The sequence below is a fragment of the Mytilus edulis genome, chromosome 1, assembly GCF_963676685.1.
Source record: "Mytilus edulis chromosome 1, xbMytEdul2.2, whole genome shotgun sequence".
NCBI classification, from domain to species: domain Eukaryota; kingdom Metazoa; phylum Mollusca; class Bivalvia; order Mytilida; family Mytilidae; genus Mytilus; species Mytilus edulis.
In genome coordinates, this window is record NC_092344.1 from 118,375,129 (window position 1) to 118,393,855 (window position 18,727).

General features: G+C 31.9%; 1 protein-coding gene and 1 long non-coding RNA gene across 2 annotated transcripts in view; one reads left to right on the forward strand and one right to left on the reverse strand.

Moving 5' to 3' along the window:
- LOC139502829 (uncharacterized) overlaps positions 1-18,727 on the reverse strand; it is an 81,756-nt gene that overhangs the window by 42,062 nt on the left and 20,967 nt on the right. The window lies entirely within an intron of this gene.
- LOC139502630 (uncharacterized) lies at positions 4,195-15,024 on the forward strand. Its single transcript, XM_071292162.1, has 3 exons — positions 4,195-5,078; positions 13,143-13,210; positions 13,686-15,024. Exons 1-3 carry the CDS (start codon positions 4,627-4,629, stop codon positions 13,940-13,942), a joined length of 777 nt encoding a protein of 258 aa, XP_071148263.1. The 5' UTR covers positions 4,195-4,626; the 3' UTR covers positions 13,943-15,024.

Here is an 18,727-nt window from a genome sequence, read left to right on the forward strand (position 1 = left end):
CTGTTAGATGTAGTAGCTGTAATTGATATCGGGAGGGGGTTCTGTTGAGTCATTTTCACCTTTCTATAGTCTGTGACGATGGTGACTGTGCTCAAATCTGCAGTTACGAAAGGATTGATTGGCAGTTAATGTAGTTTAGGTCGGGTTCGTGTTGTTTATTCTTTAGTTTTCTATGTTGTGTCATGTGTACTATTGTTTGTCTGTTTGTCCTTTGGCACTGGCTACGGTTACATGGAAATGTAACAATAATAAAAATATTATTGTTACATTGGAGACTAAATACCGGAATGCATGGTCGGGTAAGGACCTGATTAATTACGAATGTAACAATAAATATTGAGGCTACGGTTACATAGCGTTATTGTTACATGAACTTGAAACAGCAATGTACGATGGGACTTGTAATATGTACTAATTTATAAAAATTGATGACGTTTATTTTATATTTACAATACATACAATTATTACATACAATTTCTTTATTTTTGTATTTACAATGACAGTTTCTACATATCCCGTGTAAGTGATTTTGGAGCTTGTTTAAGTCCGACGCATTTTTGATGAATCCACTCCAAGCAGCCATCACACACCAGTGATGCCGCATTACGAACGTCTGTATTGCATACCGTGCAATTCTATTCTGCAATATTCCTTTTAGAAGATAAGGCAACCTTTAATGTTTGCCATGCTTCTGGTGAGAAATACTTCCTCATCCAATATTTTGGTTGAAAGCATGTGGTATAGTTTCATGTCGTCTTTCAATATGATTGCACTGCCGTCCATTACGGATTTTAGGTTTACCTCAAATTTCAGTATCCAACTTAGCAGTTAGCAAACCTTGCTTTTGATGTATCATTTTTTTCAGAGTTTGTTCCTATAGCTGTAAGAAATTTTGTTTTTTTATATTGTTTCAGTTTCGTATCAAACGCATCCCAAGTTTAAAATTGTTCATCCAAAACAAAATTGGTAATAGGAATCTCTTCATCCATTGTTCAAAGTATAGTGACAGTAATAAGAGTAGATGTGCAGTTCAATACTTAAAAAAGTGAACACTTTTCTCAGCCCGAGTTCTCAACAACAAACCATTTTTCGCCTTTTGCCCTTCTAATCTTAAGTTGTACCTTTAAGAACATCAAAACCATTAATACGTAAAACTATTTAAACGCCATTTGCTGAATAATAATATTTATTATTTATCATAATTAGAAGTATAATTGTTTAGTACATATGAAAGAATTAAGCAACATAACTATAGAAAATTTAAATTTAATAAATCTAGCGTACATTGCTGTTTTTCATGTAACAATAACACAATGTAACCGTAGCCTCAATAATTATTGTTACATTCGTAATTAATCGGTTCCTTACCCAACTTTGCATTCCGGCAATTAGTCTCCGATGTAACAATAATATTTTTTTTATTGTTACATTTCCATGTAACCGTAGCCAGTGCCTTGTCCTTTTCATTTTTAGCCATGGCGTTGTCAGTTTATTTTCGATTATTAGTTTGACTATCCCTCTGGTATCTTTTGTCCCTCTTTTAGTTAGGTAAGGTGAGAGGTTGCCTGAAGTATTCTTTTAAGTTGACTATAGAGTTGTTATTCCAGAGACTATATCAGCTACAGATGATAAATTGAATGTTCCTTGCTGTGGGTACCATAAACATGTGTTAATGGATCAATGTTTCACGAGCTTGTGTTGGAGAACTTCGTGAAAGAACCTTTGCTACTGATGTTCCTCCTGATGTCACCATCAGCTGGCGAGATAATCATCAGCTTTTCCATATGGACTTCCCGCGAATATCCTCAAAAAGTTCTTTTTTTCTGATATCACCAATTAGTTGATGGACGTCTGGAGAGTATTAGTATACAGTGCTGGTTGAATTACTGTTCCTGGGATTATTATCAGCCCGATATATTCACCATAAAGTGTTAGAAGATTTTTCATGCCAAGTGCATAATCAGCTAGTGCTAGTGGAGTTGCTACTCCAGAAGATATCACCAGTTAATCCTGTTTACTTTTCTTTACTAGAGTTGACATTTAGTTAATTAGTATATATGACCAACTTCAAAGCCCAAGAATATTAATCCGCCGAAATTTCGAATCCCGTTTCTTGATTTAGCGTGAAGACTTGTTGTAATCGATCCATAGTTTGGGGAATTAATAACATCATCAAGATAGATCAAGCAAATGTCCATTTAAAGGTCTACAAGATACGCTAAATTACACTATGCTGAACTGTTGAACAACACAAACAACATACGATTACATTCGTAAAATCCAAGCGTACCAACGGTAAACGCAAGTGCATTATTTGGTCACTCGATATCAATATACATCTGATGATAACCGCTTTTTAAATCGATGACACTAAAGTATTCATTTTCTCCGAATTAGTTGAGTTATTCATTGTTTCTTGAATATCATGACGACTATGAAAACAATTTTTTAAGTATTTGTTTAAGATAATATATGAAGTCTTGTTTAATTGAAGATGGCATTTTTCTATGAAGTTGTTTGAACTCTTGTCTATAAGATGTACCTGATGTTTCACTGATATTGTATGGTATATTTCTAGTGTCAATTGTAGAATAGATGATACAATGATATAGGCTTTTTTCTAACTTTTATTTGTTGTTTAACTGGTTTGTTATAATTTTAATGTCACCAATGAAGCTGTTCCTTTTGTGGTAAGTCCAGGACATTTACTGGTTAAGAATCGCATTTGTTGTTTTCTTCTGTTCAAGGGTGACAGTGTTGTTATATCATTCACTTGTATCTCATTAATTCAATTACTTATTATTTTTTTATTGGGACGACTTAAAAAAGTTGAATAAAAATCATCACATAACGGAATGTATAACAGCACAATGTGGATGACTATGTAGCTTTTTATGCTAATATCCTTTTACTGTTAATGTGCTTTTGGGTTTATCCTTGCCATCTTAGCGGCTACACTTCTGGCTGAAGCCAAATCTGTAGTTACATCGTAATTTCATTTTCTCTGAAAATCCTTCTTAGTAACACACTCACCAAAGATGCAAGCCTTTAATTTGGTACGTCCGCGTCAGACTCATCAGTGACGCTTGAATCAAAGTTGAACGGCAAAATCAATGTGATGACGAAGAGCAATAAACTTAAACCTATGTAGTCATAACTGTGTTGGGGCAGTTTTTGTGTAAGGAGTACACTCATTTCAATACATACCTAACAGTGTGACGAGGATATTGTATAAACTGAGATATGTATGAAGTAAAATAACAAAAATAACGAACTCCGAGGAAATTTCAAACGAAAAGTCCCTAATCAAATGGCAAAATCAAAAGCTCTAACACATCAAACAAACGGATAACAACTGTCATAATCCTGACTTGGTACAGACATTTTCTTAAATATCACACGATGCATCATAGATATGTTATAGAATACAAAGACGACAGTGCAGTTGATCATTAAAAATCGTGCTTGACAAACGAAGGATGCTTACACAAAAGGGTATTTGTTTTCATGTTTCTGGTCTTCAGTTTACACAAAAAAATACTATGAATTGTTGAGTAAGGAATTAAAAGTGTGTTTTAAATTATGTGTTGTCTATGTTTCAAAACCATGATCCCTTTCAATAATATGCTGTTCTGCAATCTATTGTTCCTTTTTTAGTTTCCTATACCAGTATTCAAGTGTCAGCTCATTGATATCATTCAGAACTTTCAGTAATACGTTAATAACATTAACGGTACCAATTTTTCTACATCAGATGCGCATTTCGACAGTACATGTCTCTTCAGTGATGCCCGTGGCCAAACTATTTGAAATCCAAAGCTTATATAAAAGATGAAGAGCTATAATTCAAATAGTCCAAAAAGTATAGCCAAATCCGTGAAAGGAATCAGAGCTTTACATGAGGGAGACACATTCCTTAATTTATAATAATTTCTAATATTTTGCGTAGTTATGTTACCAGAATGTATTACATTACTATTACTTAACAAATGCATACCAATTCCTTTAACATTGAATCACAGGCATATCTGATAGCAACTTTTATATTTTCTAGTTAATATTTACAAAAATTATAAGACCACCAATATAGTGCCAGATAAATAGATAGATAATATTGGATTGCTTTGTGTCCCGTATGTAATCTTTATGCATCAGTTGGTATATTTAAAAATGCACTGAAATATGCCTACACTTGTAGTGTGATTTTCACGTTTGATTACCTTGTTCTATATAAAGAAGATCAAAAACTAAAATAATAACGTCTTGTATTAGTGTCTCAAGCCTTTTTAGTTATTTATTTTCATATGAAGAACAAAGTAAACCTATTATTTTCACTTTTAAAATTCGATGACAATTGTGGCACTTATAAAGGTACATAAATCACGACGTTAGCATTGTTATATAGTTTAACTTTATTGATCGCGTATGTATTTTAACGTATTATGTTTTGAAAGGATAGTTTTTCATACCTTTTGAATGATTTGTACTGTGGAAAAATTATGTATTCAACACAACCGTTATATAGTTTAAATGTTTGGTTTTGTGATTAAGCTGCTGACTTCACGGATGTGAATAATTTATCTTGGAATGATTGTGTTTGCACATGACATAATAACAGGATAAAACATGGAATATAGAATAGACAATGGACTAGTAGTAAGTGAGGAACCAGAAACTGACAGTAATGAATTCAAACGAATGGACAAATATCGCGTATCGGATGAACAGTGGAAACTTATAGAGGAACGGCTTAATGGAGGTTCAACAAATGCTGAGAGATCATGCTCTCAAAGCAGTAATAGTAAATTATCGAAATATAGAATTTCCGGCGAACAATTGGATCATTTAGAAAAACGAATGAAATCTAATGGAATTGATCCTAGTCAATCGTCTACACCTCTACGACAAGACAAATCAGCTTCTTTAAAACAGCATAATAAGTATGAACTTCTAGCAAGACATGATTCAACGGACAGTGGTTACGCCAAACTTGATCACATTAGAAATGAATTACACCCGCAAGATATTCCTGATTATGAAAAAGTAAAGAAATCACCCCATCCTAATCGCAAAGAAAGGTTAGTATATATTATCATCTCATCTTAACAGTTAAATAATATCATAACTTATTTACATGTATTTTCATGTTCATCATGATTACCTAAAAAAATCAACACATTTTGTTCTCGAAGTATACATACATGCCATTTTTCTCGTAATGACTTATTTCTAAATAGAGAATTATTGATATTGCATATTGGAAATGGTATCATGATTTATCTATACATTCAAACTTTTAAACAACAGTATGTCATTTTTGCAACTTATAGGTTATGAACGCTTCCTCTTTCTGAAATATCTTTAGTTCCTTTAATTTTTGTTTTTTTTTACCTTGTTGTTTTTGGCTTCCAATATACTTTGGTGTTGATCGTACTTTCGAATTTAATTCTGTGTAATATCGCAGTTCGATCGTAGTTCGTATGTCATGTGTTCATATATTATACTTCTTGTTTATCTGTAACAGGTATCAAGGATTTTTTGTAGGTTAGCTTGTTAAAAAATATGTTCAATTATTTGAAACATTTGATTTGAACCTAAAATTTCAGTCAACGTGTTTACCATTCCCTTAATTAGCGGGGCATACCATATCAACGGACTTCTGATATTACCCGTTTTCTTCTTGTGGTCATTGCTTCATTCTGAAACTAAACAGTTGTCTGGATATTGTTATGAAGTGCTATAATCAACAAATCTGTCTGTCGGGGAGTTACTGCATCATTTAAAATCCTTTTACGGGCGGAGATCTTGTCATCACTGTATACAATGCAGCAAATTCAACGTCTAAATTCCTGTCTGACCTGGCTACAAACTTAAACGGACGCCTCTCGAGGGGTTCATGTGACCGAGGAGTATAAAGTTCATCTACAGTGATCCTTTGCCTATCAACTTTTGTCTTGCTTGTGGCGAGGTGTGCTCGACACCGATCATAATTGGCAAACCTTGCAAGTTTTCCTGTCGGCGGATATCTGCAGTTATCCAACCAACTTTATACTCATTAGATCACAAAGCAATTCTTTTATTTAAACAACTCAAAACCAATATTAAGGTGTTTCTACTTTAAACTGACATTTTCTTAATACAAGCAGTAGTGTACATCAACTTCATTTGAACTTTAGTGGATATAGTTGTCTCATTGGCTATCATAACAGATCTCCTTATTTTTATATATGTTAAATTTATGTAACCTTTTAAAAGAAATTAGAAGCTACTTTCAGTTTTAATGTTTGTTTTATGAGATTTAGATTCGAAAAATTGTGTAATGAATATCTGAGAAAAGATTTCTTCCAGTTTTCACAAGGACTTAAATACGAAAAAAGTCAATATAATAGGTATGCACTGTTATAAGTTATAAACAAAAGAAAACATTAACGGTCACATTCCTTACGTCTTTTGCCATATCGAAATATCTTTAAAATTTGATGATTTCATGAACATTATTTGTATCTGATACGTTGCCAGGAATCAGAAATTACAAAACCGATGAGACATAGAAAGTTCACACCGCATTTTATAAAAGAATAGTCGTGAATATAGGAGTAAAATATTTCTTAATTAGGAAAAAAAGCAGGTTGGCTCATTTTAAACTGGAACTTAAAGTCTGAATCACAATCCTTTAAAGGCATTATGAATAATTAGTTAATGACTAACAGTGTAAATCGACCTATTTTAAATGTTATAGAGATTTACTCTGACAAAGAAATATCAGGATCATTGAATTCTACAATCGGATCATCGATCATTGTAGTAAACAATTTGTATTTAAAATTTGAATTATTTTCATTTAATTGGGAGCGAAAATGCCACATAAAAGGTAGGATTCTAATTTCTCACAATTTTATATATAACAATAAGGATAAAGAGAAAAAGCAGGAACATTTTGGCAAATTTCTAAATTTAATATTGTTGAAAATTGTTAATTAACTAACAGAGGAGTGACAATGTCTGTGAAATTTATTTTTTTAAACTTGTTTAATCAATAGATTTAGTTAACAAAGAGACAACGAGGATCTTTTCTATTGACGGATTTTCCAATAATAAAATAAATCGTTGTGATATTTTGTTTTAAGTTTTGACATCATTTGCATATAAAGTTTATCTTCCAATAGAGATTTAAAACATCATTTAACTTCCAAGGTAGTTAACCGATGTTTTTTTCAAAAAATCGCTTTTCCAGATATAGTGGTGTGATATGTAGTCTTACCCACCACATTCCTTATATTGTGACATTTTGGCTGTGAGTAGATTCGCATGGCGGACATATATGCTTTGCAGGAGGTGTTTACCATGTAGACACACCCTGCTTTGCTCCGTTTGAATTAGCAAAACCAATTCCGAATAATCAGATATAAAAGTTCACGAAAAGAAATATGTATAATAATTCAAACGAAAAAACTAACGGTCTGATTTTATGCATAAAACAATTAACGAAAAACAACTATGATATACATCACAAAAATACAGCAAATGAATGACAGGCTCCTTTTAAAGGACATGTTAACTGGCTCCATAAACCTGGGACAGTGATGTAACGGCATGGACGTTCCTTTGATTACCTAAGGATGTTTTTGTTTTAACCTATATTTGTATAGGGATTCAGATTGTAACATGGGTAAACTACTATTGCCTCCATTTTATAGAATAAGTAACCTAGATTTGTATAGGGATTCAGTTTGTAACTTGGGTAAACTACTATTGCCTCTATTTTCTAGGATAAGATACCTAGATTTGTATAGGGATTCAGATTGTAACATGGGTAAACTACTATTGCCTCTATTTTATAGTATAATATACCTAGATTTGTATACGGATTCAGATTGTAACATGGGTAATCTACTATTGACTCTATTTTATAGGATAAGATACTTAGATTTGTATAGGCATTCAGATTGTAACATGGGTAAACTACTATTGCCTCTATTTATGGGTAAACTACTATTGCCTCTATTTTATAGGATACGATACCTAGATTTGTATACGGATTCAGATTGTAACATGGGTAAACTACTATTGTCTCTATTTTATAGGATAAGATACCTAGATTTGAATAGGGATTCAGATTGTAACATAGGTAAACTACTATTGCCTCTATTTTATAGGATAAGATACCTAGATTTGTATAGGGATTCGGATTGTAACATGGGTAAACTACTATTGTCTCTATTTTATAGGATAAGATACCTAGATTTGTATAGGGATTCAGATTGTAACATGGGTAAACTACTATTGCCTCTATTTTATAGGATAAGATACATAGATTTATATAGGGATTCACATTGTAACATCGATTAACTAATATTGCCTCTATTTTATAGGATAAGATACCTAGATTTGTATAGGGATTTACCAGATTGTAACATGGGTAAACTACTATTGCCTCTATTTATGGGTAAACTACTATTGCCTCTATTTTATAGGATAAGATACCTATATTTGTATAGGGATTCAGATTGTAACATGGGTAAACTACTATTGCCTCTATTTTATAGGATAAGATGCCTATATTTGTATAGGGATTCAGATTGTAACATGGGTAAACTACTGTTGCCTCTATTTTATAGGATAACATACCGAGATTTGTATACGGATTCAGATTGTAACATGGGTAAACTACTTTAGCCTCTATTTGATAGAATAAGATACCTAGATTTGTATAGGGATTCACATTGTAACATGGGTAAACTACTATTGCCTCTATTGTATAGGATAAGATACCTCGATTTGTATAGGATTCAGATTGTAACATGGGTAAACTACTATTGTCTCTATTTTATAGGATAAGATACCTAGATTTGTATAGGGATTTACCAGATTGTAACATGGGTAAACTACTATTGTCTCGATTTTATAGGATAAGATAGTTAGATATGTATAGGGATACAGATTGTAACATGGGTAAACTTCTATTGCCTCTATTTTATAGGATAAGATACCTAGATTTGTATTGAGATTCAGATTGTAACATGGGTAAACTACTATTGCCTCTATTTTATAGGATAAGATACCTAGATTTGTATACGGATTCAGATTATAACATGGGTAAACTACTATTGTCTCTATTTTATAGGATAAGATACCTAGATTTGTAAAGGGATTCACATTGTAACATGGGTAAACTACTATTGCCTCTATTGTATAGGATAAGATACCCAGATTTGTATAGGGATTCAGATTGTAACATGGATAAACTACTATTGCCTCTGTTTTATAGGATAGGATACCTAGATTTGTATAGGGATTTACCAGATTGTAACATGGGTAAACTACTATTGCCTCTATTTTATAGGATAAAATACCTAGATTTGTATAGGGATTTACCAGATTGAAACATGGGTAATCTACTATTGCCTCTATTTTATAGAATAAGATAGTTAGATTTGTATAGGGATTCAGATTGTAACATGGGTAAACTACTATTGCCTCTATTTTATAGGATAGGATACCTTGATTTGTATAGGGATTTACCAGATTGTAACATGGGTAAACTACTATTGCCTCTATTTTATAGGATAAAATACCTAGATTTGTATAGGGATTTACCAGATTGTAACATGGGTAAACTACTATTGCCTCTATTTTATAGGATAAGATACCTAGATTTGTATACGGATTCAGATTGTAACATGGGTAAACTACTATTGCCTCTATTTTATAGGATAAGATACCTCGATTTGTATCGGGATTTGCCAGATTGTAACATGGGTAAACTACTATTGCCTCTATTTTATAGGATAAGATACCTAGATTTGTATAGGGATTCAGGTTGTAACATAGGTAAACTACTATTGGCTCTATTTTATAGGATTAGATACCTCGATTTGTATAGGGATTCCAGTGTAACATGGAAAAACTACTATTGCCTCTATTTTATAGGATAAGATACCTATATTTGTATAGGGATTCACATTGTAACATGGGTAAACTACTATTGCCTCTGTTTTTTAGGATAAGATACCTCGATTTGTATAGGGATTTACCAGATTGTAACATGGGTAAACTACTATTGCCTCTATTTTATAGGATAAGATACCTAGATTTGTATAGGGATTCAGATTGTAACATGGGTAAACTACTATTGTTGTATTTTATAGGATAAGATACTTAGATTTGTATAGGGATTCAGATTGTAACATGGGTAAACTACTATTGCCTCTATTGTATAGGATAAGATACCTAGATTTGTATAGGGATTCAGATTGTAACATGGGTAAACTACTATTGCCCTTATTTTATAGGATACGATACCTAGATTTGTAAAGAGATTAACCAGATTGTTACATTGGTAAACTACTATTGCCTCTTTTTTATAGGACAAGATACCTAGATTTGTATAGGGATTTACCAGATTGTAACATGGGTAAACTACTATTGCCTCTATTTATGGGTAAACTACTTTTGCCTCTATTTTATAGGATAAGATACCTATATTTGTGTAGGGATTCAGATTGTCACATGTATAAACTACTATTGCCTCTATTTTATAGGATAAGATGCCTGGATTTGTATAGGGATTCACATTGTAACATGGGTAAACTACTATTGCCTCTATTTTATAGAATAACATACCTAGATTTGTATACGGATTCGGATTGTAACATGGGTAAACTACTTTAGCCTCTATTTTATTGAATAAGATACCTAAATTTGTATAGGGATTCAGGTTGTAACATGGGTAAACTACTATTGCCTCTATTTTATAAGATAAGATACCTAGATTTGTATAGGGATTCACATTGTAACATTGGTAAACTACTATTGCCTCTATTTATTGGTAAACTACTATTGTCTCTATTTTATAGGATAAGATACCTAGATTAGTATAGGGATTAACCAGATTGTTACATTGGTAAACTACTATTGCCTCTTTTTTATAGGATAAGATACCTAGATTTGTATAGGGATTCACATTGTAACATGGGTAAACTACTATTTCCTCTATTTTATAGGATAAGATACCTAGATTTGTATAGGGATTCACATTGTAACATGGGTAAACTACTATTGCCTCTATTGTATAGGATAAGATACCTATATTTGTATAGGGTTTCAGATTGTAACATGGGTAAACTACTATTGCCTCTGTTTTATAGCATACGATACCTAGATTTGTAAAGGGATTAACCAGATTGTAACATTGGTAAACTACTATTGCCTCTATTTATGGGTAAACTACTATTGTCTCTATTTTATAGGATAAGATACCTAGATTAGTATAGGAATTCACATTGTAACATGGGTAAACTACTATTGCCTCTATTGTATAGGATAAGATACCTAGATTTGTATAGGGATTCAGATTGTAACATGGGTAAACTACTATTGTCTCTATTTTATAGGATAAGATATCTAGATTTGTATAGTGATTTACCAGATTGTTACATGGGTAAACTACTATTGTCTCGATTTTATAGGATAAGATAGTTAGATTTGTATAGGAATACAGATTGTAACATGGGTAAACTTCTATTGCCTCTATCTTATAGGATAAGATACCTAGATTTGTATTGGGATTCAGATTGTAACATGGGTAAACTACTATTGCCTCTATTTTATAGGATAAGATACCTAGATTTGTATACGGATTCAGATAATAACATGGGTAAACTACTATTGTCTCTATTTTATAGGATAAGATACCTAGATTTGTAAAGGGATTCACATTGTAACATGGGTTATCTACTATTGCCTCTATTGTATAGGATAAGATACCTAGATTTGTATAGGGATTCAGATTGTAACATGGGTAAACTACTATTGCCTCTGTTTTATAGGATAAAATACCTATATTTGTATAGGGATTTACCAGATTGTAACATGGGTAAACTACTATTGCCTCTATTTTATAGGATAAGATACCTAGATTTGTATACGGATTCAGATTGTAACATGGGTAAACTACTATTGCCTCTATGTAATAGGATAAGATACCTTTATTTGTATAGGGATTCACATTGTAACATGGGTTAACTACTATTGCCTCTGTTTTTTTAGGATAAGATACCTCGATTTGTATAGGGATTTACCAGATTGTAACATGGGTAAACTACTATTGCCTCTATTTTATAGGATAAGATACCTAGATTTGTATAGGGATTCAGATTGTAACATGGGTAAACTACTATTGTCTCTATTTTATAGGATAAGATACTTAGATTTGTATAGGGATTCAGATTGTAACATGGGTAAACTACTATTGCCTCTATTGTATAGGATAAGATACCTAGATTTGTATAGGGATTCAGATTGTAACATGGGTAAACTACTATTGCCTCTATTTTTTAGGATACGATACCTAGATTTGTAAAGGGATTAACCAGATTGTAACATTGGTAAACTACTATTGCCTCTTTTTTATAGGATAAGATACCTAGATTTGTATAGGGATTCACATTGTAACATGGGTAAACTACTATTTCCTCTATTTTATAGGATAAATTACCCAGGTTCAATACAATTGTTTCCTTAAAATGTCCTAGAGTTGGATTGGGATTTTCCAGATTGTAACATCGATAAACTACTATTGCCTCTGTTCATATAAGATACAAAGAAGGCATTACTCAAAAGGATAAAAAAAACACCATAATCAAACGAAAAACGGCGAAAAGATACGCAGTAGGTTTGGCATGTAATTAACCCAGGTTTAATACAACTATTTCCTTAAATGTCCTGCACCAAGTCATTATGGTGGTTTTGGTTTGTAACCCGGATTTGTTTTTTCTCAATCGTTTTATGACTTTTGAACACCGGTATACAACTGTTCTCTTTATTGAAAACCGTCAAGATATATCATGTATTTCAATCGGGGTATTAGGTGCTTCAATAGGGTAAAAGAATCTCCTGGCACGCAGCATTCACCTGCCGTGTGACTGCACAGTCAATAGGAACATTATACAAACAGATCGTTATAAAGGGTGGGCGACGTGTCGGAGAGACAATAGAGTTAACAAATAAGAGGAAAGGGTTATTGCCATCAACGTATTATTGTTTATGTAATGGTTAAAAAAAATCTATTAAAAAAAGTTTCAAACACAATACCTTTACCGCTTACTGTTTATTGAATTTAGTTTTGATGATTATCCTTCCAGTTCATTACAACAGAAGATACAGCATAGAAAAGAATTGTCCCAGAGTATACAGTCGTTATCATCTGAAGGTAAGAATATATTCATACAAGGTCAAAATAATATTTTGAAATTTATAACTTTATATTTTCATATGTCAAGCAAAAGAGGATTGATTATGATCCAATTTTCGAATGCGAATTCTATACAGCAGACCAATAAGTCGAAAACAGTAAACTAAAAAAGATAGAAAATTGATACATTTTTTTTAAATTATTTTTTTTGGGGGTTGGGTAATTTTCTATTTTATCTGTATTTCTTGAAAAGAATGAAAGGAGATATATGATGTATTCTATTGAAACAACAACCCCGCGAAATGCATTTTGGGATAAGTGGGTAGATATATCTAAATATAATGAATTAGAAATACCGCATACGTTTAAGAAACCGTGAACAATTTGTGAAAATTGTCATAAATACACTTTATTCATCGACACCAATATTTTTTTCATAAATGAACCTATTTTGCTTTGGAGTAAATGATGACGCATGTTCTCGTATTTCCAGCAATTCAAGACCTCAAATCACTGACAATTCCAAAAGATGGAGACCTACAAGGATTTTCTGTGGAAGAAATGTCTACATTCTTTCGGTACCTGCGCATTGAAGACAATATTGTGCAAAGGCTTAGCAAAAAAAATGTTGACGGAATTAAATTTTCCAAATTAAAGGACATAGACCTTGAAAATATTGGAATAAAAAATCCAATTGTCATGCATTTTAGAGACAGGAGTTGTAAAAAGAAAATTCCATTTATGTTATAATACATATTTATTGACATAAGCGTTCTTTTTTTTTTCTTCACATACACGCACTGGTTTACCAACTTATCTTACAAAACACATCTATCAGGTTCAGAATATGTATAAAATAAGTAGATGTGCTTTGTTTTCCAATGAGACGACACCAATCACAACAGTCTAAAAATGACATGGATTTAAGCAACTTCATATTGTTATTGGAAACAACTAGAGTAGAATACCGCAATGTGCGTGAACAGTGATAACAATCCATCGATGTTTCTTTAAATTTTAATTGTGGTTTAGAGGTAGTAAATATGAATGAATACTTTATTTGCAAGAAGCATATACATGCTATGGCAAACGAAAATATATACAATATAAGACAAACAAAAGACAGCAGAGAGTATACAATAATATTATGACAATATATGTGATCTAATTTTCCAAGCTTCATTAAATAATTGAATAATTAAAGGCTACAGTAGTATACCGCTGTTCAAAAGTCATTAATCGATTGAGTGACAACATAATAATCTGGGTTACACACTAAAACCGAAGAAAACACATCAACTATAAAAGGAAAACAACGAAACAACAGAAACACTGAAGTGTAACAAAAAACAAACGACAATGTAACATACATACATATAACGAACTATTAGTTAATCACTGCCATATTCCTGGCTTGGTACAGGACATTTTAAAAACAAATGATGGGTTGAGCCTGGTTTTGTATACAGTACAAATGCATGCAAGAAACATCAGGACAGACAGTGTCACACGAATATATCAACGCCACAAAAAGTGACGTAACATGTAAATTTCTAAAAATTGGATATAAATCAAGATAAGGTTTGTAATAATGTTATTTGATGTATAATAAAACTATTTTTATAACAATTGCAAGAATATCAATATAGAATAGAGAATTGTGTTTGTAATTGTGCAACTAACTGTATTATCTAAATAATTCGGCCTTTCTTCCAAATCAAACTTTGTACAACAAATAAATCTTGTGCACATATTTGCTGTAATCTAATATCATACAAATCAACTGGGAGATTAATCATACTTATTTTTACATACGAATAGAAAATGAAAAATAGAATTACAACTACAACCGTTAAGACACAAAATAATATCCGATCAGAATTTTAAAAAAAAAGACATCATAATTAGATTGGTAAGCATATAGTTCTCAATTCGACAATTAGAATATGTTCCTTTGTTCCTGGTGCTAAAGGAACGCTAGTTCATTTACTCTCAATTACACCTCAGTATTTTATGAAAATACACAGAATAAAAAAACAAAAACAAACAAAAACAACATAACGTGTAGAATATATGAAAAGTTATATAACACCGAAAACTGTTACTGTCGGAATACATAAACTTATGTCTAAATATGTGTGTTGATATAACTGTGACTTGGCTGTTCCTATTGCAGTTCATTCAAAATTCTGACCAAATCGCAGTTTGTTTTTATTAAACTCAACTGGTCAACTGGTCAAAAATTGCAAGGAACTGCTAAATAGAAAACCACAGTAAAGTTGTGAAAGTGCATTCTGATAAAACTTACAATCATATAAGACATTACTTCCACTTCATTTATTGTAAAAAGAAAATAGAATTTGAATTGTATACATTATTTTATTGTTATTGTCATACCAAAGGTGATAGGTAGTAATTTTAAAATTGCTGAAATATCCAAACTAAGCTTGGTGATATACGTATTAGCTGTTTTAGGTTTTGCGATTATATTCTGGTGATATACTTACTGGCTGTTTTATGTCTTTGTGATTGTATTCTGGTGGTATACGTACTGGCTGTTTTAGGTTTTGCGATTATATTCTGGTGGTATACTTAATGGCTGTTTTATGTCTTTGTGATTGTACTCTGGTGATACTAGTATACGTGCTGGCTGCTTTAAGGTTTTAAATGTATTCTGGTGGCATTTGTACTGGCTGTTTTAGGTTTTGCCAATTGCGATTGTATTATGGTAATATCGGTACGGGTTGTTTTAGGTTTTGCGATTGTATTCTGGTGATATACGTACTGGCTGTTTTAGGTTTTGTATTTGTGTTTTGGTGGCAGATGTACTTGCTGATTTAGGTTTTGCGATTGTATTCTGGTGATATACGCACTGGCTGTTTTATGTTTTGCGATTGTATTCCGGTGATATACTTACTGGCTGTGTAATGTCTTTGTGATTGTATTCTAGTGGCATATGCACTGGCTGTTTTTTTGTCTTTGTGGTTGTATTCTGGTGATATCGGTACTGCCTGTTTTAGGTTTTGTGATTGTATTCTGCTGATGCACTTACTGGCTGTTTTATGTCTTTGAGATTGTATTCTGGTGGCATATGTATTGGCTGTTTTATGTCTTGGAAATTTTATTTTGGTGGTAAATGTGATTGTATAATATGCCGATGTGCTCGTGTTGTAAGTTTTCATAATTTATTTTGAGCGTTGGTTATATCTTTTGAATGTATTGTGATGGTTTTTGTCTGTAATGTTATAATAAAGGTTTATAACTGTTTGCTTGTGTGATAATGTTTCATGTATTTATTATTGGGTGTGTTTGGATAATGATTTGTGATAGTCATCTTGTTTGTTTGTCTTTGTGGTGTTAGTCTGCGGATGAAAATCTTATCGGGTGTTTTCCGAAGTTATGTGTCTATGTGATTGTGTTCTAGTTTGGTTGTCTTTTTTATTGTAATATTTGGACACACGTCTTTACGATTGTTTTCTGATGATGTAGTAGTATGTTTTGAGATTGTGTTATGATGGTGTAGTTCTTTTGGTTGTTTTCTGTTGGTTTATGCATATGAATTATTTAGTGGCGATGTGTGCATTTGCGGTTATCTCGATCGTGTAAAGAGTAATATACTTTTTTACAACTTTTGATTTCTGTTGTAATTCCTCTTTTCCTCGAATGGGACATAACTGAATCTTGATATGTACACGGGTACCACATGTGGATTAGGATCCACTTACCCTTTCGGATCAACTAATATGACGACCGGCTTTTGGTGAGGTTCGTGTACATAGTTTTCTATGTTGTGTTGTGTAGACTATGTCTTATTGTCGTGGTTTTCGGTTTTTTAATGGCGTTGGCATGTGTTCGAGTTAATGAGTTTGAATATCACTTAGGTATCTGTGTCCACTAACACTAACATTGTACTTATATACAGGTATCTCCACTGAAATAGCTTTACCAGTCAAGAAATATGTTAACAGCATGTTCAATAATTTTGTTGTTGAATAAAAATTAAAAAAAAATAATTGGTAATAAACAAGGATTTTTGTATCTACTCGAAAGGAACAAAAATAAAATTAAGCGTTTTAAATGTCATAGCAGATAGCTATGATAAATATTCAAATGTTTGTATATTTACATATTAACCGAACAGAATTGAAAATGTGTAAATGCCTTACATAACACACTGAGCAAAATCAAAATAATTATTTCTATAGCTGTATGTATGATACATCTTCATTTTTCGTTGTAACCTTTCAAGTATAAAATATTTCAAAAAATAAACATAAAATAGGGCGATGTCTTTATGTTGAAATTCTTAATCACGAGTAGTGAGCGTATACAGAATAACAAAATCTTTGTTCTGAAAACCACAATAGTGTCAATTTTTTCACCAGACTCAAGCTAGCGAACAATATTTTTTTCAGCGTCTGACGAAGTAGTCTTTCATTATAAAAAAATTTAAGATGAATGGACCACGAGACGTCTGTGAACAGTAACTTTAATGACCTAGAAGAGCACATGGAGTCCTATTATTTAATGTGTAAATGCAGTTTTTATCAGGGGAGTATTGTAAAATATTCATCCCATATTTGTAAAATATCTTAGTCTATTTAATATCTTTTCATGGAACTTTTTACCAAAAATTTAATTTAAAATAGAATAAGAAGTATCTAGATCAATGGTATTTATGGATATTGGAGGTCAATGATTTTTTGTAAACTTTGAATGGAGAGTTTAAGCAAATATTATGTTTCTTTATTGTTATGGATATGAAAAGAAATAAGTAAAGAAGTGTATACACATTCAACAAGAGAATAAGAGTTCACTCCCTGCGTAGAAAATGAATAACATTATTTAAACTCAGAATTGTTATTTGATCGTTAAGAACTAGTCGTGCAAAGGATATTATCATAGAAAGGAAATGGGGAAAAGTGAAGTATCGATTTCACGTTTTTATTTTTATTTTGAAATGGTTCATAAACTCAATATTTAATTGTTTTATGATTATTTGATGATCGTTTGGAATGTGAACTCTTTATGCAACTATTGGTTTGTGAAAAGGATAAGGTTACTTCCTTGTGTAAAACGCACATTGATTTCATGAATGGCTGATATCAAAACATAAAAAGTTAAAAGCAAATGAATGTATTAACTTAAATTGATTTTATGCAGATTTAGTGTTATTTGTTTCAATAAGAAACCAGTCGTCTTCGTATAGTTTTAATCAATTTTATCGGTATATTTCTGATATCAACCACCTAGCTTTTCCTAAAAAAAATTGAAAAACTAAGGCTTTTCTACCTCAGGCATAGATTACTTTAGAGGTTTTTCGCAAAACTTTTAGGAATTTTGTTCCTCAATGCTGTTCAACTTCGTACTTTGTTTGGCCTTTTTAACTTTTTTAGATTCGAGCGTCACTGATGCCGAGTCTTTTGTAGACGAAACGCGCGTCTGGCGTATATACAAAATTTAGTCCTGGTATCTTTGATGAGTTTATAGAAAATAGACATTGAATCATGATTGTCAATATAACAATGCGGATCC

What these genes read in the sequence shown, in the direction of transcription:
- LOC139502630 (XM_071292162.1), top strand. Translation starts at nt 4,627, where the DNA reads ATGGAATATAGAATAGACAATGGACTAGTAGTAAGTGAGGAACCAGAA. An exon ending in CATCCTAATCGCAAAGAAAG is followed by an intron (nt 5,079 to 13,142) that starts GTTAGTATATAT and finishes TTATCCTTCCAG; the next exon opens with TTCATTACAACAGAAGATAC. An exon ending in ACAGTCGTTATCATCTGAAG is followed by an intron (nt 13,211 to 13,685) that starts GTAAGAATATAT and finishes TCGTATTTCCAG; the next exon opens with CAATTCAAGACCTCAAATCA.